Source organism: Vulpes lagopus, chromosome 6 (genome assembly GCF_018345385.1).
Source record: "Vulpes lagopus strain Blue_001 chromosome 6, ASM1834538v1, whole genome shotgun sequence".
Taxonomy (NCBI): domain Eukaryota; kingdom Metazoa; phylum Chordata; class Mammalia; order Carnivora; family Canidae; genus Vulpes; species Vulpes lagopus.
In genome coordinates this window covers 113,826,323-113,852,340 of record NC_054829.1, presented here as the reverse complement: position 1 = coordinate 113,852,340, position 26,018 = coordinate 113,826,323, and the positions used below count along the sequence as shown (strand labels likewise).

Genomic DNA, 26,018 nt, shown 5'->3' with positions numbered 1-26,018 from the left:
TGCCTTTATTCAGCAATTCATGAGTTAGGCAGCATCCAATCTAGCAGGTAGAAAAGAGCTCCAAAGAGCTGAACAAAATGAAAGACTTTTATAGGCAGAAAAGAGCAGAAACAAGGAAGTTATGCTAAGCCAAAAGTGGATTGGTTAGTGCAAGTTTATTTTCCTCTAGGAGATGGTAAGGATCTATCAGCCAGATTACCTAACTAATGCTAATCAGACAACTTCTGGCTGGTTGGTTGAATATTCTGTTTTGGGGAACCCTAAAACTAAATTATGTCTGTTTGGTAACATGGAGGTTAGCATGAGCGATTCCATTTTGAGCCTGTTGTCTTGTTTTTGTTTTGTTTTGTTTTAAGATTTATTTATTTATTCATGATAGATATAGAGAGAGAAAGAGAGAGGCAGAGACACAGGAGGAGGGAGAAGCAGGCTCCCTGCTGGGAGCCCGACATGGGACTTGATCCCGGGACCCCAGGATCGTGCCCTGGGCCACAGGCAGGCGCCAAACCGCTAAGCCACCCAGGAATCCTGTTGTCTTGTTTTTAATAAAACAAATGTGGATGGAAATATTTCTGTAATTTACTGAGGAGATGCAGAATGTACACAAGAAGACATTATTAGCCCAGTTACAGAAATGACAGGTCTCACATTTATTTACCAGTATAGATGCCAGGGTCTATCACTTTTTCTTTTTCTTTCTTTCTTTCTTTCTTTCTTTCTTTCTTTCTTTCTTTCTTCTTTCTTTTCTTTCTTTCTTTCTTTCTTTCTTTCTTTCTTTCTTTCTTTCTTTCTTTCTTTTCTTTCTTTCTTTCTTTCTTTCTTCTTTCTTTCTTTCTTTCTTTCTTTCTTTCTTTCTTTCTTTTCTTCTTTCTTTTTTTCTTTTTATTTTTAAAAGATTCTATTTATTTATTCATGAGAGACACACAGAGAGAGGCAGAGACCTAGGCAGAGGGAGAAGCAGGCTCCATGCAGGAGCCTAATGTCAGACTCAATCCTGGGACTCCAGGATCACACCCTGAGCTGAAGGTAGATGCTTAACCGCTGAGCCACCCAGCCGTCCCTATTACATTCATTTTGAGAGCAGAAGTAAACACGTAATGGCAGCAGAAGCATCACTTATTTGCTATTCAGGTGATTTACTGACATGAGGTTTTCCATAGGTTTATAATGATGGTTACGTTTTTCAGTGCCTTGTAAGTACCTTATGCACAAAAGCAGGGTGGCGGTTTTCTTTAAAGGGCTTATAGAGGGAAGCAAGAAGTAAGTAATGGAGTCAAGATAGCTAAGAATTAGAAAAGAATAAAAGAGATCTGAAAACCACCTGAGAAATTAGCCAGCATTTGTGGAAAGAATATAGGATTATAGAAGTAAGAGTCCCTAATGTTGAGAATGAGAATAACCAAGATTTAATGAAGCAAAAGTTTTATGACATAGTGATGGGATCTCTGACAAATCAGATTTTTCTCCGTTTATTTTCTATTTAGAAGATTCTGTCTCATTGAAGCTGTGTGCTCAGTTTAGTAAGGTAACACATTTTGAAACTATGGTAGGGATGGGAGAGCAAACGGTAATGGTAATACAGTAGTCCTCCCTTATCCACGGAGGACATGTTCCAAGACCCCCAGTGGATGCCTGAAGCTGCAGAGTATTGAACCCTATATAAACTATGTTTTTTTTCCTATACATACCTACCTATGATAAATTTTAATCTATAAATTGAGCACGGCAAGAGATTAACAACAATAACTCATAATAAAATAGAACACCTGTAACAATACACTGTAATAAAAGTTGTGTGAATGTGATTTCTCTCTTTCATAATATCTTATTGAACTGTACTCACCCTTCTTCCTATGATGCGAGATGATAAAATGCCTATGTGATGAGATGCAGTGAGGTGAACGATGCAGACACTGTATTAGGCTGCTAGTGACTTTCTGACCCTATGTCAGAGGAGAATCATATGCTTTGGAACTGTGGTTGACTATGGGTAACTGAAACCGCGGAAAGCTAAACGTACATAAGAGGGGACCACTGTACTTTTTAAAAAATATTTATGGGGGATCCCTGGGTGGCGCAGCGGTTTGGCGCCTGCCTTTGGCCCAGGGCGCGATCCTGGAGACCCGGGATCGAGTCCCACATCGAGCTCCCGGTGCATGGAGCCTGCTTCTCCCTCTGCCTATGTCTCCGCCTCTCTGTGTGTGTGTGTGTGACTATCATAAATAAATAAAAATTTAAGGGATCCCTGGGTGGAGCAGCAGTTTAGTGCCTGCCTTTGGCCCAGGGCGCGATCCTGGAGACCCGGGATCGAATCCCACATCGGGCTCCCAGTGCACGGAGCCTGCTTCTCCCTCTGTCTGTGTCTCTGCCTCTCTCTCTTTGTGACTTTCATACATAAATAAATAAAAATTTAAAAAAATAAATAAAAATTAAAAAAATAAAATAAAAAATATTTATGTATTTATTTATGATAAACACAGAGAGAGGCAGAAACACAGGAGGAGGGACAAGCAGGCTCCATGCCGGGAACCCAATGCGGGACTCGATCCCAGAACCCCAGGATCGCACCCTGAGCCAAAGGCAGGCACCAAAACGCTGAGCCACCCAGGGATCCCCGACCACTGCACTTTTAAACAGGACAGAAATATCCTAGCCTCAGAAATAAAAGGGAGGAGGCTGTCCCATCTATCTGAGAGTAGAAGCAAGACTATCCCGAGGAGATCTTGATTTTCTACCTTCTGTTCTGCACTTAGAGACACTTCGTGCCTGCTTTATGTAAAGATGACATCTTAAAACTGAAATTTGGAAGCGGAAGAACTGGCTTTTATAGTTAAAGCATCATGCTACAAAAGTAGATTTACACCTTCTTTTGGATGGCTTGGAAACTGTCAATGTAAGCCACGGGAAGAAGGCATAGCGCCTAGAAAGACAGAAGCTGAGAGCCAAATTCCAAGAAATCAAGGACTGTGTATGGCGTTGGGTTAAAGTGAGCCATAAATGGAAGACTTTCCTCTCTGTCCCTCCTCCTCCCCTCCTTCCTCTCTCTGATTTGTGTGTGGAGGTGGGGACGGGGGGCATGTGTCTGCATGCACACATATATCTTAATGTACATATATTTTAGGAGTTGATTCGTTTTTTAAAAAGTTTGCTTCAAAGTGTCCTCTTGAAATGTAGTTATAATTCAGTTTGCTTAACTCTTAAAATAGGCTTTATAATGAAAGTATAGAATATGTGGAGAGTTTGTAATCATAGAAAAGGCACTGGACTGCAGGTCAAAAGATCTGGGTTCTAGTTTCAGCTTTTCAAAATCCATGTGACTGTTAGCTTGACTATCTGAACCTCAGGTTAAACATCTGGGGAATGAAAGTATTGGACTGGAATGATCTCTAATGTTTCTTCCAAATCTGACATTTGATTATTTTGTGCAGTCTGGGTTAAGCAGAGGGGCATCTTTTGTATAGCATGCGAACATCTTGTAGAGGCACATCCAAAGTGGAAGAGCAGGAAGGGGCAAAATCAACTTCTGTCATATTGAAATTGCCCCCTCAACAAATGATTAGCTTGCTTTGTAAAAAGCAGAAACAAAAAGGATCACATTAATAGCCACATGTAGTATTGTATTTTTTTTTTATAAGTGAACAGGGCTAAAAGTAACAAAGCCAAAGAACAAATACCTAAGATCACCAAAAGACAAAGACTGACATGTGTGCGAGGTTGCCCTTATTAAATCTTTCAGATGAAATAGATAACACAAATAAAATTTAAGTATTAAATAATGCAATTAAAAAATAAATAAAAATTTAAAAAAATAATGCAATTATAACACAGTAATCTAGTGATCAGCAAACACTTGATAGAACAGTATTTTGACAGATTTGCTTGTGTATATTTACTTGGCTTGATCACTTACTGGCAATGTATACTTGAGGAAGTTAATTATGTGTTTATTGTGGAAAACTTGGAAAATACCAGAAAATGTCAAAGAATGATTAAAAAGTTTTAATGCATGGAATTCTGGAAAATGTAGTTTAGTTTTCCAACCTCTGTAGTAAAGAAAAAATAAGCCAAAACAGGTGTATCTGTATTTGCCATGCTTATCACCTTTACCTAAAATATCATCATAAACATATATGCTAAAGACATTTCCTTTAAGAGCACAAACAGACAGAAACATTCACCATCAGGCTTATGATCTTGATTTAAAAGTTTTGAGTTTTTCATTTAGGTATATGTTGTATCTTGGATTAATTCTTTTACATGATATGAGGTAAGAGGTAGGAACTGGAGGGATCCCTGGGTGGCACAGCGGTTTAGCACCTGCCTTTGGCCCAGGGCGCGATCCTGGAGACCCGGGATCGAATCCCATGTTGGGCTCCTGGTGCATGGAGCCTGCTTCTCCCTCTGCCTATGTCTCTGCCTCTTTCTCTCTCTCTCTCTCTGTGTGACTATCCTAAATAATAATAATTTAAAAAAAAGAGTTAGGAACTGGAGTTCTTTTTTTTTTTTTTTTAAAGGAGAAGAACTCAGTGGGTATTTTATTTTATTTTTATCATTTTTTTTTAAATTTTATTTATTTATGATAGGCACACAGTGAGAGAGAGAGAGAGAGAGAGAGAGGCAGAGACACAGGCAGAGGGAGAAGCAGGCTCCATGCACCCGGAGCCCGACGTGGGATTCGATCCTGAGTCTCCAGGATCGCGCCCTGGGCCAAAGGCAGGCGCCAAACCGCTGCGCCACCCAGGGATCCCTTTTTTTTTTTTTTTTGCGTGTGGATATCAAATTGTTCCAGCACCATTTGTTGAAAAGACAAGAAAAGTCAGTCCTCTTTTGTACATGTGTTAAAAATCAATTGACTATATATTTTTAAATTTATTTCTAAAATCCCCAATCTGTTTCCTTAATGTTTTTGTTTCTTTGGATGCTAATACCATACTGATCTGATTATTGTAGCTTTGCAATAAGTCTCAAAGTCAGGTAGTATAAGACTCTCAGCTTTGGGGGATCCCCAGGTGGCTCAGTGGTTTGGCGCCTGCCTTTGGCCCAGGGCATGATCCTGGAGTCCTGGGATCGAGTCCCGCGTCAGGCTCCCAGCATGGAGCCTGCTCCTCCCTCTGCCTGTATCTCTGCCCCTCTCTCTCTGTCTGTGTCTATCATGAATAAATAAATAAAATCTTAAAAAATAAAAAAGACTCAGCTTTGTTCTTTTTCAAAACTGTTTTGACTAATTAGATTTTTTTATATTTCCATGTTTTTTTTTTTTATTTTTTTTATTTTTTTTCCATGTTTATTTTTGAATAGCTAGTCATTGTGTAAAAAAAAAACTTGCTGGTATTTTGACTGGAGTTGTATGGAATTTAAAAATCAATTTGGAAAGAAGTGAAAATACTAAACCTTCCAATTTATCAATATAGCATATCTCATTTATTTAAATTATTAAGAAATTTTGAATCTTCTACTGTTTCTCTCAGCAATGTTTTGAGCTTTTCTGGGTATAGGATTTGCACATCTTTTGTCAGACTTATCCCTAATATTTCATATTTTGATTCTAATATAAATGGCATTGCTTTATTAAAATTTATTACAATTTCAATTTCTAATTGTTTGTTGCTGTTACATAGAAATACTGTTGATTTTTGGGACGCCTGAGTGGCTCAGCAGTTGAGCACCTGCCTTCGGCTCAGGGCATGATCCTGGAGTCCCAGGATCGAGTCCCATATCGGGCTCCTTTGCATGGAGCCTGCTTCCCCCTCTGATTGTGTCTCTGCCTCTCTCTCTGGGTCTCTCACGAATAAGTAAATAAAAATCTTAAGAAAAAAAAAGGAAATACTGTTGATTTTCAAATATTGATCATGCATTCTTCAACTGGCTAATATATTATTAGTTTTAGTAGTTTTTTAAATGGAATCCTTTGAATATTTTACATAAACTATTATGTTGTGTGCCAAAAATAGTTTTTATTTCTTTCTTCCAAACAAGATGACTTTTTTACACCTTGCCTTACTGCACTGACTGGAACCTCTAGTACAATGTTGAGTACAGGCTGTATTGTTTCTCATCTTTGGAGAAATTAATTCAATTTTTCACCATTAATTATGATGTTCGCTGCAGATTTTTTGAAAATGTCCATTATCTCTATTATCACGGCGAAGGAATTCATTTTTATTCCTAGTTCACTGAGAATTTTAATCACTATGAATGTTGGATTTTGTCACAGGCCTTTTTCTGAGTTTACTTAGGTAATCATATGATTTTTTCTTTTTAATCTCTTTATTTGGTGAGGTGCATTGATTTTTGAATGCTAAACCAGTCTGGCATTCCTGGAATAAACCCCACTCAGTCAAAATATATTATTCTTTTATTATACATTTTTTCATTTGATTTGCTTAAATTTTGTTAATCTTTGTACCTATACTTACAAGCAATATTGATTTGTATAGGGATTCCTGGGTGGCTCAGCAGTTTGGCGCCTACCTGCCTTCGGCCCAGGGCATGATCCTGGAGTCCCGGGATCAATTCCCACATCGGACTTCCTTCATGGAGCCTGCTTCTCCCTCTGCCTGTGTCTCTGCCTCTCTCTCTCTCTTTGTGTCTCTCATGAATGAATAAATAAAATCTTAAAAAAATATATTGATTTGTATATTTTTACCTTTTAATGACTTTATCTGATTTTGGCATCAGGTAATGCTAGTAGAATTATTTGGGAATTATTCCCTACTCTTCAATGTTTTTAAATAACTTTTATAGAATAGGTTTTTTTCTTCCTTAAATGTTTGGTAGAATTACTAATGAGGATATTTGTGCTTAGAATATATCTGAAGGGATCCCTGGGTGGCACAGCAGTTTGGCGCCTGCCTTTGGCCCAGGGCGCGATCCTGGAGACCGGGGATCGAATCCCACATCGGGCTCCCGGTGCATGGAGCCTGCTTCTCTCTCTGCCTGTGTCTCTGCCTCTCTCTCTCTCTCTGTGACTATCAAAAATAAGTAAAAAAAAAATTTAAAAAAAAGAATATATCTGAATATACAATTTCAATTTACTAGATGTAGGACTATTCAGGTTATCCATTTCCTCTTCAGTGAACTTTGCTTTTTAAGTTGTAAAATTCATTGGCATAAGTCCTTCCCAATATTCTCTCTCCTTTTTTTAAAAGATTTTATTTATTTATTAATGAGAGACACAGAGAGAAAGAGAGGCAGAGACACAGGCAGTGAGAAGCAGGCTTCATGCAGGGAGCCCGGCGCGGACTCGATGCCGGGTCTCCAGGATCATGCCCTGGGCTGAAGGCGGCGCTAAACGGCTTAGCCACCCGGGCTGCCCAATATTCTCTCATTTTTTAATATTGGTAGAATTTGTAGTGATTTACCTTTTGGTCCTGATATGGTAATTGGTAATTTGTGTTCTCTTGCTCTCTCCCTCTCCCCTCTGTGTCTCCATTTCTCTCTCCTCCCTGATCTATCTGGCTAGAAGATTATCAGTTTTACTGTCTCAAAGAACTGTCTTTTGATTTTTCACTGATTTTATCTATTTTTATCCTTTTTTTTTTTTTATCTGACTGGTTTCTCTATTCTGATCTTTATTATTTCCTTTTTACAGTTTACTTTGGGTCTCATTTGTTCTTTTTATCTAGTACCTTATGATGTAAAAACTGGTGTCACTAATGTGATGACTTTTCTTCTTTTCTAATATAGCATTTTAGTGCTATATGTAGCATTTTGCTACATCCCACAAAGTTCAACATGCCACATTTTCATTTAGCTGGAAATAATTTTTCATTTCTTTTTTGGTTTCTTACTGACCCATGGGTATGTAGAAATATAATATTTAGTTTTCAAATATCTGGGATTGTTCCAGGTCACTGTTATTGATTTCTAATTTAATTCAATTAAGGTCAGAGAATAAATTTTGTATGACTTAAATCCTTTTTTGTTGTTGTTGTTTTTAAATCCTTTAAATTTATTGGGATTTGTTTCATGGCCCAGAATAATCTATTTTCATAAATTAACTCTAAATGGATCATCGATACAAATGAAAAACCTAAAATTATTAAACTTCTAGAATAAAACATAGGAGATGTCTTGGCAATCTTGAGTTAGATAAAGATTTCTTAGATACAATGCCAAAAGCTTGATTTACAAAAGAAAAATTAGTAAATTGAATTTCATCCAAATGAAGAATTTCTCTTCAAAATATAATTAAAGAATGAAAAGCCAAGCCACAGTCTGAGCAAAAATATTTGCAAATAGCATATCTGCTAAAGGACTTGTGAAGAAATATGTGAAGAAATCAGACTTGATAATAAAAAATAAAACAATCCAATAAAGAGCAAAATATTTGAACATTTTATCAAATACAATGTACAGATAGATGACAAATAAATATATGAAAAGATGCTTGAAAAGAAAAGTAAAGAAAAGAAAAGAAACGAAAAGAAAAGAAAAGAAAAGATGCTTGACAACCTTCGTTATTGGGGAAATACAAAATAAAACTACCTTGGAGGGCAGCCCAGGTGGCTCAGCGGTTTAGCACCGCCTTCAGCCCAGGGCCTGAACCTGGAGACCTGGGATCAAGTCCCACGTCAGGCTCCCTGCATGGAGCCTGTTTCTCCCTCTGCCTGTGTCTCTGCCTTTCTCTCTGTGTCTCTCATGAATAAATAAATAAATAAAATCATAAAAAAGAAACAACAAAAACTACCTTGAGATACTTCTACAGGACAATGAGAATTTCTAAAATCAAAAACACTCGCTATATCAAGTACTTGAGAGGATATGGAGCAACTATAATTCTCATTGTTGGTGGTAATGTGAAATGACACACCACTCCGGTAAAGAATCTGTCAGTATCTTAAAAAATTAAATAAACATCAACTATGTGACCCAACTATTCCACTCCTAGGTATTTGTCTGAAACAAGATGGATATGTCCATGCAAAGATGTATACATAAGTGGTCATATCAGCTTTATTTGTTTTTTTTTTTTTTAAGATTTTATTTATTTATTCACTAGAGACACAGAGAAAGAGAGAGATAGAGGGGCAGAGACACAGGCAGAGAGAGAAGCAGGCTCCATGCAGGGAGCCTAACATGGGACTCGATCCTGGGACTCCAGGGTCACGACCCAGGCTGAAGATAGGCGCTAAACCGCTGAGCCACCCAGGGATCCCTATCAGCTTTATTTGTTAAACCCCCAAGCCGGATAATCCAAAGTCCATCAGCTGATGATGATAAACAAATTGTGATATATCCATTCAATGGAAAACTACTTGATAAGAAAGAAGAGTAAACTACCAGTGCACACACACAAAATAGATGACTCTCAAAATATCTAAGAATGCCAAACCCCTCCCCCAAATACAGAACATACAATATGATTCTACTTATATAAAATTCTAGAAAGTGCAAACTAATCTTTGACAGAAAGCAAATTAGTGGTTTCTCAGGTGTGGAAGCTTAGGGAAAGGGAGGAATAAGTAATTACAAAGGAGCACAAGGAAACTTAGGGATGGTGGATTTGTTATTTTAACTATGGTTATTTCATGGGTGAATATATATATCAAAAACATCAAACCGAACCCTTGAAGTATGTGCAGCTTGCTGTATGTCAATTAAATGTCAATAAAGATGTTAAAAATTAATATAGGTGCTACAACTAAAGTTCAATACTAGCAGCATGAAATAATATTTATTATTTCATAAATTATCCTTTCAATGTTTCAATTCTAGAGAATGTATTAATTTAATAGAATTTTATTCTCTGAACAATGGCATTTTATATGAAAGCATTCACTAAAATTGATTTTCTGATCTGAAGTAAGAGACATAAAATATAAAAAATAAAAAATTTGTTTCATCACTAATATTTACATAATATAAGGAAAATTATAGCCAGTGGGCAGCCCCAGTGGCGTAGAGGTTTAGCTCCACCTGCGGCCTGGGGTGTGATCCTGGAGACCAGAGATCAAGTCCCACATCAGGCTCCCTGCATGGAGCCTGCTTCTCCCTCTGCCTGTGTCTCTGCTTCTCTCTCTCTGTGTCTCTATGAATAAATAAATAAAATCTTAAAATAAAATTATAGCCAGTTAAAAAATGAACAATTGAATGAATTATTTCAACCTGGAAAAATTCATTCATTTCCTATGTACTTGACTCTGAATTGAAGCCTAAACCTTTACTCAATCTAAACTAAGATGTATGCATTTTATTTCACCTTGAAATACTGTTCAAATAATGTCATTTTAATTAACCAAATATTAATATTAATTAGTAATGCAAATTAAATACAAGTGTACTTTAAAAGCCAAGAAGTAAAAAAAAAAAAAAATGGAAAAAGGCAAAGCAAATCTAATTTGTTGCCTTCAGGAAACAGCTTTTGCTTTTGTTGTACTGAAATGATATTGTCTTAGAACATCTTTTATACATCTGTTCAGCTGGCTCTTCTTTGACATCACTTTTAAATGTTGGTGTACCTAGGGCTGCATTCTTTGCCTACTACTTAATTCTTTCCTGAACTCCAGATCTGTTTATCTAGTCACTTAAATGTGAAATAAAACTAGATACTCCATGAATCTAAACCAGATTTGTTAAATATTATAGTCAGAACTTCTTATTCAAGATGATTATTTCTACATTTGGTATTTTTGGACCAGACTTCCCCTCTAACCTCAGATTGAGATATTCCAATTCATACCTAATATTAACATTTGATGTCTCATATATATCTCAAATATAACTTGTCCCAACCCAGTTCCCTACCCTCATCCCCTCCCATATAGTTTTCCCCACCTCAATAAAGTGTACTATTGCTCAAACTGGTTGCCTATAAATCCTTACCAGATAGAAGTTCCAAAGAAAGATTTATAGGTAATTATTATGCTCCTTTTTGATTCCTGTTAAAAATAATGAACATAAATTTATATTGACATCATATTAGTTCTTCAACAAAGACATTCATTCATATCTTTAACCATTTAAAATCAATTCCACTTTTCCCAATTTCTGAGGCAATTCACCAGCCCCATTTCATTTTCTTCTTAGTAGTTAGAACAAAGATTGAACCCACAATTGTACCAGATGAGAAAACTCTCAAGTTATAAACAAGTCTTGAAAATCTAAGTCTAAAAAGAAGGTGTTGGAGCGCCTAGGTGGCCCAGTGGTTGAGTGCCTGCTTTGGGCTCAGGTTGTGATCCCGAGGTCCTGGAATTGAGTCCCGCATCAGGCTCCCTGCATGGAGCCTGCTTCTCCTCTGCCTAGGTTTCTGCCTCCCTCTCTGTATCTCTCATGGATAAATAAATAAAATCTTTAAAAAAATAAAAAGAAGGTGTTTTTCTTAGGAGGCAATATCACTTGTTAGTGAAATAAACACCTAAGTTGTTGGTTCATAAACTGATGGAAAACAGATGGCAAGGAGAGACTGAAGAAAGAGAAGCCACTCCATGTTGAAAGGTGGCAGGTTCAATAAGCAAGGGAACTTACTCACAAGGCCTGTCTTCAGAGGCTGCTAGACGAGTAGATCTCCACTGAGATCTCCACTGGTTGACAGAATCTTAAAAGTTTATATAGAGATCTCTTTTTTTTTATAAATTTTTATTTTCTCCCCCTTTATTTTTTTAAAATTTATTTATGATAGTCACACACACACACACACACACACACAGAGAGAGGCAGAGACACAGGCCAAGGGAGAAGCAAGCTCCATGCACCGGAGCCCGACGTGGGATTCGATCCCGGGTCTCCAGGATCGCGCCCTGGGCCAAAGGCAGGCGCCAAACTGCTGCGCCACCCAGGGATCCCCTAGAGATCTCTTTTAAAAAAATTATTTATTCATGAGAGACACAGAGAGAGGCAGAGAGAGAAGCAGGCTCCATGCAAGGATCCTGATGTGGGACTCAATCCTGTGATTCCAGGATCACACCCTGGGCCAAGGCAGACGCTCAACGACAGAGCCACCCAGGCATCCCTATATAGAGATCTTTTTATTTTTTTTTTAAGATTTTACTTATTTATTCATAGAGACACAGCTAGAGAGAGAAAGGCAGAGATACAGGCAGGAGGAGCAGGCTCCATGCAGGGAGCCGGATGTGGGACTCGATCCCGGGTCTCTAGGATCACGCCCTGAGCCGCAGGCGGCGCTAAACCGCTGCGCCACCGGGGCTGCACCCTATATAGAGATCTTAATGGAGTTTAGTCACATATACCATCCAGAGAGCTCAACAGCAGCCTCTCTGAAGGCCACATCCTTGAAAATTGGTCCCATTGTGGTAATGGTGGGCAGAACATACATGTGAGGAGCAGGGTGGGGATGGGGAGCTTCCCAGGGCCCAGATTCAGCTGCAGGGTCAACTGGAGGTCATGTCCTCTGGATGACCTTCTCCAATATAATCGTATATGTATATGTAAACATCTTAGAAGCCTGTGATTACAATATAAAGTTACGCTTTAAAAAATAACCCAAATTATTATGGGACAAGCCACAGGTTCTCTAAATTCAGTCTCTATTCAGGGTGATGCAGATGTTTCCAAAGTCTTTTTAGGGTGATGAATTCCATGTGCTTCTGAACTCAGACCTTAGATTCTTCTACTCTGACTGGGTATTGCCACCACACTCGGCCACTTATGACTGACTCCTCCACTCTTCAGATCTAAAGTGAGAAAGAATCCTGCTCTCCGCACCTTTAAACAATTGTTCTTGGCTCGTGTTTGTGAAGAAGTGCTCCTGGGAGGCTGAAGGGTGCTCCAGAGGAAACAGACTCCCACTCTCACTGTTGCCACCTACATAGAACCTTTTTTTTTTTTAATTTATTTATGATAGTCATCACAGAGAGAGAGAGAGAGAGGCAGAGACACAGGCAGAGGGAGAAGCAGGCTCCATGCACCGGGAGCCCGACGTGGGATTCGATCCCGAGTCTCCAGGATCGCGCCCTGGGCCAAAGGCAGGCACCAAACCGCTGCGCCACCCAGGGTTCCCACCTACATAGAACCTTTGTGAGGTCAGGATGAGCTCTCCAGACCTACTCCTGATCAATCAGCATAGGGTTCTCTGTGTCTCAAAGTTTAGAAACTTTGTAGGCTTCTCTGTGTCTCAAAGTTTAGAAACAACTCTTAGATCTAGCAGGAAGGACAAAGTCCAAAAAGTCACCTTAGTTCTTGGCCAGTGAAACACTATTCATTTTGGTGAACAATAGAAACATCAGCTCCTTTCAAAACTCCACCCTTACTCATCAGGGTATGTTTTTAATGTGAGGTTGCATTAAAACAATAGAATCACCAAACGGTCTATCCATTTACTCCTCTGTGGTTAAATTATTCTTATCTATAGTCTATATACTGTTCTATTCATTGGTTTATAGTAGATTTACTCTGAAAAGGAAAATTTACAGGTATCTTATTTTTTTAAATACACCAATTTTAAGAATATGATTATTTGTCTAAGACGTCCCTCCTCCCACCCAAAATCAGTGGTTTAAACTACAAACAATTATTTTTCTCTCACATAACAGCTCAGAAGTAGACATGGGGTTCAAGATGAGTAGGTGGCTCTGGTTCATGAAGATATCCAGGCACCAGAGTTTCTTTCATATTTTTGCCACCAATCACAGAGGACTGTCCTCATTATGGTTAGTTTGGGCTAACCCCTACCATCTTCATTCCAGCCTGCAGGAAGGTGAGAGAATCAGGCTGAAAATATAAAGATAGACTAAGAGGTTGCATACATAATTACCATTCTGGTCAGTGAGTCACAGAACTACAACCAGCTATAAAGGCTGGAGCTGCAGTCTCTGGCTGAGTAAGCCCACATCAGGAATAACACAGAAGGATGCATATTCCAGAAATATTAGCAGTCTTTGCCACAATGCAATATTCCAAAATCTAAATTTCTGATATTTTTATTTATAATAGCAACATAGAATTGCATTATTTTTCTAGATAATCCAGTAAGAGGATTTGAGGAAGGAATCAAAGGAAAATGATTTCTTCTTGTTAATAAGCATATATTCAAGCACTAACTTCAATTAGATAGTACCATTGTTACCTCTTCTCACCACTATTTTAGTGAGTTATTTGGTACTATTTATTTATTTATTTATTTATTTTATATTTTATTTAGTACTTTTTAAAATTTATATTTATTATTTATTTATTTATTTATTTATTTGGTACTTTTTAATTCTCAATTCAATCCTGATAGCAAAAAAGGGAAATATTTGTGATAGAATATCACATAATAAGCTTTCAAATCTGTAGACAGGGCACTTAGATCATCTCTTTCCCTCTGTCTCTCCCTCTCTCCGTCTTTATTAAGTAGGCTCCATGCCCAATGTGGGGCTTGAACTCATGACACTGAGATCAAGAGTCGCACCCTATACCAAGTGAGCCAGCCAGGTGCCCCCAGCTTTCATTATTGTGACGGTGAGAGTGTCTTTCTTATAAGCATTTTGTTAAATAAAAATTGGGTTTCATTCACCTAAGTGCCTATTCTCCTGCCTTCTTTACCTTGGTCAAGAAAATCAGTGCAATGAAATCATTGAGACATATCTCATTGACTTCATCAAGTGGACAATCTTTGGAGTCAAAACTGTGGTATGAGTAATGGGTGAGCTACAAATCTAGAAGCATGGCTATGCAGTTGTCATGACTCAGTTTCCCACAGCTTTTATTTATTTATTTATTTATTTTTAAAGATTTATTTATTTATTTATGATAGACAGAGAGAGAGAGAGAGGCAGAGACACAGGAGGAGGGAGAAGCAGGCTCCATGCCGGGAGCCCGACGTGGGACTCCATCCCGGGACCCCAGGATCGTGCCCTGGGCCAAAGGCAGGCACTAAACCGCTGAGCCACCCAGGGATCTCCTCCCACAGCTTTTAAAGTAGGTTATAAAACTGCATTTTCTATTCCTCCTCAAATCTTAGACACCACCAAGAAAACCTATGAGAAACTGAATGTGCACTCATTGCAGAATTCCCTGGGGTTTCATCCTTAGACTTTATCTCCTTAATTCCATTGTCACAGATATACTGTTAATAATGATAATTATGTTGGTGGTATCATAACAACATTATTGAGCATTTATTATGTGCCCAAAACTGTACCAAGTACTTTACTTGCATTATTTCATCTAATCCCCACAAAAATCTTGTGATTAGTGTGATAATTGCAGCCATTTTTGTTAGTGAGGTTATTGAAGTTTAGAGAGGGAACACACAGCTAGTTAAATGGCAGAAACAGAAGTCATGACTTGGTCTGGCTGCAGAACCCCATCTCTGCCTGCCAGATTGATTTCTGGAGCAAAAAAAGACTATGGAGTTATCTTCACTTTAAAGTTTTCATTGCCTCTGCATTGCCTCTGAGAGACCCCAGGGCTTGCTTAGCCTGCTTGCTTGATTTCATTCCTGTCCTCACTCCTCTAAAATCCCATCTTCGAGGTATACTGGACCACTGTACCTCTGAATGCCCTAGAGTCCTTGTCTTCCCTCTTCCATTCCTGCTATTCTTGCTACCCCTCACTCCTTTTTCTTTTGCCTAGCTCATTCTTGTCCTCAGGGGCTCAGTTCAGATGCCACCCCCACCAGAGGTATCTCTCTCACTTTCCAAGTCTGGGTCAAATGTCTCTTCTTACATTTTCCCATGGAAACTTGGTCTTCTCATTGAATGCTAATCCACTGTACTATACTTGTAGGTCCCACCAGACCAAGTGTTGGCAAGCTTTTTCTGTAAAAGGATAGGTAGTACATATTTTAGTTTTTTTGTGAGGCTTGTGGCCAATGTCACGACTACTGAACTCTGCTACTGTAGTGCAAAAGCTATCACAGGAAGTACGATAATGAAAAAAGCATGGCTGTGTTCCAATAAAACTATTTATGGACATTGAAATTTGAATTTCATATATTTTGTATGCATCGTGAAATATTATTCTTCTTTTGATTTTTCAACTGTCTAAAAATATAAAAACCATTCTCAGCTTGCAGGCTGTACAAAAATAGGCAGGTAGGCCAGATTTTGCAGTTTGCCAATCCCCTGTACTATTTCATGAACTTTTGAGAGCCAGAGAAGTGTGTCATTCAACTTTATATCCACATTGCTTAGTACAGCACCCAGCTTATAGTGAGTGCTTAATAAATACTTGCTAAATAAATAAAAATCACATAGCTAAGAGTGAGTGATAGGTCAAGATTCAAACCTGAATCAAACTGACCTGGTAGTAGGATGTCACACTGCCCAATGTGTGGCCAAAACCATAAGTGATGTAAGTACATTCAGAGCAAAATATTCAAGATATTTAAAAAAGTAATTCTAGCTAGGAGCGAAATTACTGAGTCATTTGGTAACTCTGTATTTAACTTTTAAAAATTTCTTCTAGAATCAGCTCTGATAAGTTACATTCTCACTGGAGATTTCAATTTTAATTATTTTGTTATTGTCTTTTGGGGGGAGAGTGACATTGCCTATTTTATTTTAAAAATAAAATTTCATGAGAGGAAACATTGACTAATTGCTAAGAGTACAGTCTTTGAAGCTAGACCGTATTTTTTTGAAACTACATTGTTTATGTGAAGTTCCTAAGAAAAATAAAGACATATATCTAAACAAAAATTTGTATATGAATGTTCATAGCAACATTATTCATAACAGCTAAAAAGGGGAAGCAACCTAACTGTGCATCAATTGATGAATGTATAATGAAATGTGCTATATCCATACAATTGAATATTATTTGGTAATAAGAAGTACTGATAGGTACTACATCATGTGTGGACTTTGAAAACATTATGCTAAGTGAAAGGATAATCACAAGGGACTACATATTGTATGATTCCATTCATATAAAGTGTCTAGAATAGGAAATCTATACAAGATAAAAAGTAGACCAGTAGTTGCCTAGGGCTGTGGAATGGGAGAGTAGGGGAAAAGGGGAGTGACTACTAATGGGCAAGTTTTATTGGGGAGGAATGAAAACATTCTAATATTGGTTGTGGTGATGGCTATACAACTCTGTAACACACTAAAAACCATTGAACCATATACTTTCGATGGAAGAATTGTTAATTATATCTCAGTAAAGCTGTTATTAAAAAAAAGAGAAAAAGGTAATTCCAGAAGCACTTTGGTGTAGGGCCTTATTGAATACTTGTTGAATTGTATTGTTACTGTTATTGATTGCTACTGAACTTAGCCTACCAAGTACCCTTTTCCCCACTACCATTTAACTTGGCCTTATTGACTGTGCTTTTGGATATTTAACATAGTCCAAGTCTTGGCTATTTCAGTTTTTTAAAATGTAAACCCTCTTCATTTAAAAAAATTTTTTTTTCCTGTTTCAGTTTTTAAAAATGTTTTATTTATTTATTTTTAAGATTTTATTTATTTATTCATGAGCAACACAGAGAGAGAGGGGCAGAGGGAGAAGCAGGCTCCATGCAGGGAGCCCGACGTGAGACTCGATCCAGGTCTCCAGGATCACGCCCTGGGCTGCAGGCGGCGCCAAACTGCTGCGCCACCAGGGCTGCCCCTGTAAACCCTCTTCAAACCCTAGCTTTTAAACCAGAGACCCCAAACTTAAGTTACATAAATGCTTAGATGGGCCCTTGGGTGGCTCAGTAGGTTAAGTGTCTGACTGTTGGTTTCTGCTCAGGGTTGTGGGATTGAGCCCAGAGTCCAGCTCCATGCTCAGCATGGATTCTGCTTGAGATTCTCTCTCTTCCTCTCCCTTTGTCCCTCCCCCTGCTTTCTCTCATAAATAAATAAGGAAATAAGTAAGTAAATAAATAAATCTTAAAAAATTTAAAATAAATGCTTAGAGCATCATAGTTCTTTTCTTCCAAAGTGTATATAACAGAAAGAGCCCAAAGTATTGTCTGGAAATTCATTATCTTTCTGTATAGTCTTATGTAGTTGAGTCTCTTCTTTCTTTTCCTTTCAAAGTTAGAAAAGAGGAGTGCTTGGCTGGCTCAGTCAGTGGAGCATGTGACTCTTGATCTCAGGGTTGTGAGTTCAAGCTCCACACTGGGCATAGAGATTACTTAAGAAATAAAATAAATAAATAAAGGTAGAACAGAAAGACCCTGAAGAACACAGAACCCCAGCACATGGACATTCCCTGTGATCTCAACTTTCAATTAGGATATGGTTACCAGGGTGACCACATAGATTATACATGGAAGATGAGAGACTGACATCAGGTGGCATTGGGGTAGTTGGACCAAGGAAGGCTGGGAATCCAGGCTAACCTTCCTGTTTGGTGAAGTTCAGCAACCCCCTACCACAATAATAAGGTCAGAAATTAGTCACTAAAGGGGTGGTTACTTAAGGTCACAAGGAGGGAAGCAGGATTGAAACTAGAAGTCTATTTCATAAGAAAAAGAAATATGTGATTTCTAACTCCAAGTACTGGTGGAGCTGTATGGTCTACTAATATTGTATTTATTTGAAAACTTAAATATAAGGTAGATATAGGAAAGAAAGTCAAAACCATTTAATAGAGTAACTCAGAGTAATATTAAAAGGAAGAAAAATGGGGTAAAAATTGCTTTGAAATTAAAATCAGAAGGCATGACTGCCAACTCAAAGACTAGTAAGTTATTTTAATTTTCTGAAATTTGGCTTTTTAGTCTATAAGATGATTTGGTTGAATTCAGTCTTCACTGAATATGGAGTTATCTATATCTCTAATCCCTTTCAACTTTAAATATTTAGGAATTCAACACTGTCTTAGAACTGAAATCACACATTGTTTGTCCTGGTGCTCCAGAACAAGAAGTGAGAAAGGATTTACAAACTGAAATTTAGTGGTTTTCTAGAGGCAACAAGCCAATCAGCTGATTACATAGTGTTCCTGTCTCCAAGTGACTATTCTCTCCTACATTGTGACATAACCGTGATATGACAACTTTTTTTTTTATTGCTCTTACAAGCTGTGCTTCTTCAATACACAGACCAAAGCTTCCTAAACTCCATCAAATATTTCCATTGTATTGAGAATACAAGAAACAAATTTAAAACAAACTTTTCATTGTGGATTCTCAAATCTGACCAGTGTTGAAGCTGGATGTAGGCAGTGCATCACATCTTAAAATTGTAAAAAAAAAAAAAAAAAGAAAGAAAGAAAGAAGGCGGAAGGGACCATTAGTTTTTACCATGCTGGAATCACTGAAAATGCCTGAAAAACTCATGGAGCATTTCAGCAGTAGCATCATACCTATACAAGTTTTTGCCTAGGGATTTCATCAATTAAGGGATTTGTCAAGTATTTTTTTATCTTCTTGTAGCCTAGAAGAAAGTATATATATATATATATATTTTTTTTTTAAATTTGTTTATTTGTTCATGAGAGACACAGAGAGAGGGGAAAGTATATGTTGAAAACAAAACGCTGATGTGGTTTCCTTGGGTAAGTTTGGGCAAAGTGCTCTATCAAACCTAGGGCTGGCTGAAGGCTTCTCTCTCTAGGAGTGGGACATTGTGACATGGTCCTAGTTTGAAAGGCTAGCTAGAGAAGAAGCCAAGTGCCAGGTGTCACGTATGTTGCCTTTCTCAGCTGTTTCTCACAATACAGTGAGCTAAACGGGGTGCTTTCACATGTATCAATCCATGTTTGGCGTGGGTTCAGTCACCTTCCTTCATCATGAGTCTGTAGGCATTCCTAGAGGGAACACACAGAAATCCAGCAATTTCAGCTTCAGTGAAGACCCCTCTTCCCATACTTTTCAACCCCTTTCCTCCCTGTTTTTCTCGTGGCCAGGCCGCCTTGGGTTTCCCTTCCTCCGTATTGCATTGCACGAATACGTCATCGGATTGTCCTTGTACACGTGCCAGATTCGCCCTTAAATTCTAATCTCTTCGCGGGTCTTACATCGTATATACCTTCTCGTATCCGCAAACAATACCTGTAATATCACAGTTATTCGAGGAATATTCGAGTAATATTCACAACTGGTTGGATGCACAGCTTAAGCGGCAACCTGTTGAATGAAAGAATGAATGAGCCCTCATTACGCACTCCCGCCTTCCTACAGGGGTCCACAGCGAAAACGTGGCTCTGACCTAGCAACAGCGTTAACATTTTGACATGTTGTGGGAAAACAAACAAACAAAACAGAGGATGAGGCAAAAAGAGGGAAAAAAAAAAAAAAAAAAGGGAGTACGGACGGTCAATACGCCGGCCGCGCTCCAGCCCCGGCCCCGCCCCCCGCCCCCGGCCCCGCCCCCGGCCCCGCCCCGGCCCCGCCCTGTCCGGTCTGTGCGCGTGCGCCGGCGGGAGCGCGGCAGCTGGTCCGAACCCCGGCGCTGGGGGCGCGCAGCCGGGAGAGTGTTTGACGTGGCAGTTCCCAGCCCGGCTGCAACTCTGTGCGCGAGACCAGCCTGCGGGGACACGCACCGAGCCGCGGGGGGGGGAAGGCGCCGCGGGAGCAGCGGCCGCAGCGGGAGCTGGGTCACCGGGGGTGCCCGGCGCCAGGAGCAGAGCGCAGGCTCTCGGGAGCCCGGCGGCGTGCGGGAACAGACCAGGTAGTGCCTCGCCCTGCCTTGCTCCGCGCCGGCGGGACGGCCCCTCCGCAGGCACAGCTGGAGTGGGGTGCGGTGCCCGGCCTGGGGGGGGGTGGGCGGCGGGCTGGATGCTCACCTGTGGCAGGCAGCGGGGGAGACCTCCTACTTTGTCCCTTTAGCCCTTTCGCACAGTTTAATATTGGGGGTGGGGTGGGTGGGCGTGGGCATTTTGTACCCGCCCCCGCCCCCATCTTTTTGTCTGGGGATGCTGGCAACGGCGCGGTTAGCGTCCTCAGGAGCCACGGTATTCCGCTGGCACGGGCAGCGGTTTTCTGGCGTCTGTATCAACTTAATTCCCTCTTTGGAGGATGGTGATATTGGAAATACTCATGGTCAAAAATGGCAACTGTATCTTCAAGCCTCGGGACATCCTGGTGGCGAAACCAGTTTGTCCAAACCCGAAGTTGGCCCAGGGGGGTGAGAGGCACGTCTTGGGTGTCGTTGGCCAGGGACGGCGCGGGGCGGGAGGACGACCGGGGGCTTGGTCTGCGATTGAAGCTCCCCGGATTCTGATCGTAGGCCTGCTCTTGCCAAGTGGCTTGGTGCCATGTCGTCGCTGCTTGAAGCTGAGTCAGGTTTCTGTAACTTGGGGCTGTGTGAGGAAGTTTGACGTGGCACACTAGGTTGCGTGAGGAGGCAAATTCCTGTCAGGACCAGTTAGGAGGGACGCGGCTGCTTGCTTCCTGCTGTTCGGAGCGAACATCCCTGCCTTCTCTCTCCGTCACTCAGCAACAGGCTGCTACGTAGGTGTGTGCTCCTGCTGACTTCCTAAATGTGCTTGGTTGGAGGAGCTTGACCAAAGCTCAGGCTGCCACGTCTCTCTCTCTCTGCTAACGTGGGAGGAGGGTAAGAGTGTTGTCAGGAACAAAGTGGACCAGCAGCCTTTTGCCTCTCTCTCCTCTCTCTAGTTCTTTCCTTCTGAGGAGGAGAAAAATGGTCTTAATCACATTTTCATCTGGTTGCTTTAATTTTGGAAAGTTAGAGTTTAATAGGAAAATGAAACCAAGAGAGGAATGAGGTTTCCTGAGCCTGGATCTATTTCAAGTCTTAGCAGGTATCACTGAACGTTTTACCTTAAAAGGTGGCATCACAAAATAACAAAAGGAAAAAATATTCCTGCCAGATGAAGCAACTGGAAAGAAATTGTGGTATCGGTGTTTTATGTCCCTAAAGCCTTCAGAAGCTTCATTTTGTAAGAGGGAACTGAGGCCCAGAGAGGTTCTTCACCTTATTCCACGTCACACAGCCAAGTATTGGTAGATTTGTGGTGAAAACCGACTCCCTTTACCAGGATTCAGAGCATTTTATTATTATTATTATTATTATTATTATTATTATTATAAAAATTCTTTGAGAATAGTTTCATGAAATATGTTTTATTTCATGAAACCTGGAAAAAAATGCTAAATTTAAAACAAATTGATGTTTAACTTCTGAATAGAATCCGGATGGGTATGTTGTATTGTCAGACGTGTGTGTACATGCCTGAACATATATGAAATTGCTTTTTTTCCTTAGTTCTTAAGTATATGTGTATATGTTCTTAGAGGTGTGATATTTAAATTAGAAAGAGAGTCTGTCATCTTTGAATGAGAAACCACTGATAACTCAAATGTTTGTAGGCTGCAACCTGGCTTAGTCATTTTATGACTCATAAAATAAGTCCATTACCAACTTCTTTATCTTCTGCTATATTTGTTAGACTATTGATTTCTCTTTATCCTAGCTGCCTGGCTAAAATTACTAATGCGGATATCACTGAAATGACACAAGTCATGAAGCTTCTGATTGCAGACCACTGGCAGTTCTACTGGTCAGTCAGTTGAATGACTTGTGATTATTGCCAGTGGTATGCTTTGTGCTGAAATGGAGCCATGGAAACCAAAGGCACAAAAATAGTGGATACATTTATGAAAGACTATCTGGGAAATAGTTCATTCTTCCAATGAAAAAGTAATTGGCAGTTATTCAGATTTTGTGCCTGAGAATTTGCCTATAGAAATGAGTTACTGAGTTCCATAGACCTATGCTTAGAGCTTTTTTAGAGGATATTATGATATATTATATGATATGAAGACATCTCACACCTGATATTTTCCTCACAGCATTATAAATATTTATTAGCAGTGTTCGTATTTTTAATAGCATTAAGTCACTCAAGCTCTCTTGTTGACATTTTCTTTTTTTCTGTTGTAGAATCATTCTGTAGAGCTTTCCCTTGGAATGATATTTTCATAATGAGTCAACAAGGGTATGTGGCCACACCCGCCTATTCTCAGTCCCAGCCTGGAATAGGCCTTTCTTCACCACATTATGGACACTATGGGGACCCATCTCATGCAGGTTCTGCACCAGGTAAAGTGCATTATTTTGGCTTACATGTGATTATTGATTCTCAGGCTGAGAGACATAAGATATTCTGAAAGAGCAGCTTTGGGAGTGTTGAATGGTCATTATATGATGCATGTGGTTTGAGAGTATAAGCTTATTTGGAAAAGTCTCTTATAGAAGAAGCCTACATCATCAATTTGGTTATTGCTTGGAATACAACGAGTTTGGTTTTTAAAAATAGATTTAAAAAAGGAAGCTTCCTGAGTGTTTTCTTTTTCATAAAACTTGTTCTTGCTACTAGTCGGTGGTGTGAGGTTATTTAAACATTCAGTAAAAAAAAAAAAACAACAAAATACATATAAATATATATTGAAAAAATATATTGTACATACTATATATATATTATATACTAAACATACACATACAGTGAAGTGGTTTTGGCAATCATATTAAAAGAAAAAGGTTTGGTATTGGAAAAATATGATTCAATTCATATACTAAAGATTACTCCATGATAATAACAAGAAAAACAAGGCCTTGCCTTGAAATCATTATTGAACAATATGGGTTGCTTTAAAATACAGTATCCAAAAGGGAATCTTGGCTTTGGGGGCAGAGATTGGGGGAAAAAAGGAGTAATGAAGTGGGACCATTGCTCTGATAGCAGTTGACACCATGAGGCCACCTTCCTTTATCAGGGGACCAAGTTTCAGGGTTGGAGTGAGGTTAATAATAGCTTGTTTCAGGTCTAACAGCCCAAATTCCTAAAAATATTTGTGTAGGACAATTCTTTGAAATTTTGAGAGAATCCTAAGAAATTCAGCTCAAATCATTGGTTGAAATTGTCTGTATATAAATCAGTCTCTCTTGGGGATCATGAGGACTGACTCAGATATATAGGATCTGGGCTCTGCTGGATAGCATGTATGGAATGCAAAGTCACTGAGGGGTGAGGAAAGCCCTGAGGAGGCTTGGTTATAGCAACCACACACAATTTGTTGCAGGAGATGCTCTAAGACTTGAGTTTCCTGTGTAAGTCACCCTTGTGATTTAGTGTGTCCTTAATTTTTAAAAACTTTCAGATGAAGCATCCTCCTCTTGTCCAGAACCAATCTTCCCTGTAATATTTATAGATGTAGATCCTGTAGGAACCATATTTTTCTAATTTCTATCTGATGGTTCATTCTCCTCTATATTTGTATATGATGAAAATTATAAATTGTTCCTTATGAGTGCTTCTTATGTATCAAAAACTGGTCCTGAAAGTTTTACATGCATTATTTCATTTAATCCTTACACATTGCTGTGAAGTAGATTACTAGCCCTATTCTGCATCTAAGAAAACTGACTGGCTGGTGTACTGTGACTTATCCAAGGTCACAGAGGTGTGGTATAGCCAGGAATCATACCCAAGTCCCTCAAGAAAATAACAAACTCTAATACACACCGAAGTAGAGCGAAGTATCGTTTGCCCTTCCTTTTTCTCTTCACAGCCATCTTCTTAAGCAAATACTTGCTTCTCTCCATGACTCTCTATCCTTGCCTCTCAGTCCTTCTATGGCTTATTGTACTCTCTGCCCCATAGCTTGGGCCCCCCCATCCACTCTTACCCTTCTCCCACCAAGGTCATTAGTGGCCCTATTACCAGATGCAGTAGACCCTGTCCTGTCATCTTTTGAATTTGACACTGTTTCTGGCTCTTGTTTGTACAAAACGGTCTACTCCTTTGGGTCAGTGATGCAATCTTTCGTTACTTTTATTGATGGCTTTCTGGACATCTTTTTCTAAGGAGCCCCCTTCCGCTTCTGAATGACTCTAAGCATTGCCGTTTCTCCTTCTTGTCAGTGGATCTCAAGACACCCAAATGCAAAGAGCCCCAGGCCTCAAGGAACCCCAAATCCTAAAGCCTCCGTCTCTAATACATGAAGGCTCCCCACCCCTGCCTTGAGGGGATCCCAAATCCTAGAACCCTATTTCTTTTCTTTTCTTTTCTTTTTTTTTTTTTTGAACACTATTTCAATCTACGTTCTGGTCACAGGTCCAAAACACCAAATCTGAGTCACTGGCCCCAAAGGACCTCTCAGGACCTTGGCCAGACCAACAGCCTGAGGGAGAACCCGAAGGCCCAGGGAGTCTAGGGTGGACCTGGGGCCCTGACCACCAACGACAGCTCACAACTGCCCCTTCCATTGCATGTCCCCGAACTCAGCATGACCCCCATTCTCTTCAATAAAGATGTTTCTATGGCTGAAAATAAATAAGTAAATAAGTAAATAAATAAATAAATAAAATTTAAAAAATAAAAATAAATTTAAAAACTGCTCTCCTCAGGCTCTGTGGCTGTGGATAGTCCCTCTCCCACCAAGACAGAAGGCTCTCAGAGGGCTCCCTGGGAGTTCTGTTGCCATTCCTTTTCTTTCTATGGATTTTTTTCCCCTAGACTGTAACGTTCTGTATGAAGTACTAGTCTCTCAGATCTGTTTCTCTAGCCCATATGTCTCTCCTAAGCTGCAGACCCATATTTTCAGTTGCCCACCTGTTTATATGGGCACATTAAACTCAGCATGTCCAAAATAATTCAGAATTTTTTTCATGAAACCTATTTTTTCCTGGCATTCCATATCTCACCCAGCGTCATCATCATTTACTCAATTATCCAAATTAGAAACTTTCACTATTAAAAACAATCTCTTCCTGGGCACATGGGTGGCTCAGTTGGTTAAGCATCTGCCTTTGCCTCTTGATCCCAGAGTCCTGGGATCAAGTTCCGCCTCCCCTCTGTCCCTCCCCCTGCTCATACTCTCCCTCTGTTAGCACTCTCTCTCTCAACACTCTCTCTCTCTCTCTCAAATAAATAAAGTCTTAAAATAAAAACAATCTCTTCCTTTTGCCTTCTTCAATCCAACTGTCCTTCCAAATTCTTTTTGAATGATTGTAAACCTCTTTCCTACCTGCTTCCTCCTCTCTATCCTCTTGTAACGCTTCCTGTTCAAGCTGTTCATCTTTCACCTGAATTACTAAAATCTCTTACCTATTCTTCCTCTCTCCAGTACGTGCTGGATGGATTTTTATAGCATGCAAGTCTAATTTTTTACTCCTTTTGCTTAAAATCTTTTATGGCTTCCCATGGCCTCTCATTGTATTTTTATTTTATTT

At 39.5% G+C, this 26,018-nt stretch overlaps 1 protein-coding gene across 2 annotated transcripts in view; it reads left to right on the top strand.

Annotated features, from left to right (window-relative positions):
• Window positions 1-20,256: 20,256 nt before the first annotated feature.
• The window catches only part of SEC24D (SEC24 homolog D, COPII coat complex component), a 102,340-nt gene continuing 96,578 nt past the window's right edge, over window positions 20,257-26,018 (top strand). For both annotated transcript variants that reach the window (XM_041759232.1, XM_041759233.1), the window contains exons 1-2: window positions 20,257-20,492; window positions 22,728-22,886. In XM_041759232.1, the coding sequence (XP_041615166.1) occupies window positions 22,769-22,886 (118 nt within the window). In that variant the 5' untranslated portion in view covers window positions 20,257-20,492; window positions 22,728-22,768. The remainder of the gene's footprint in view (window positions 20,493-22,727; window positions 22,887-26,018) is intronic.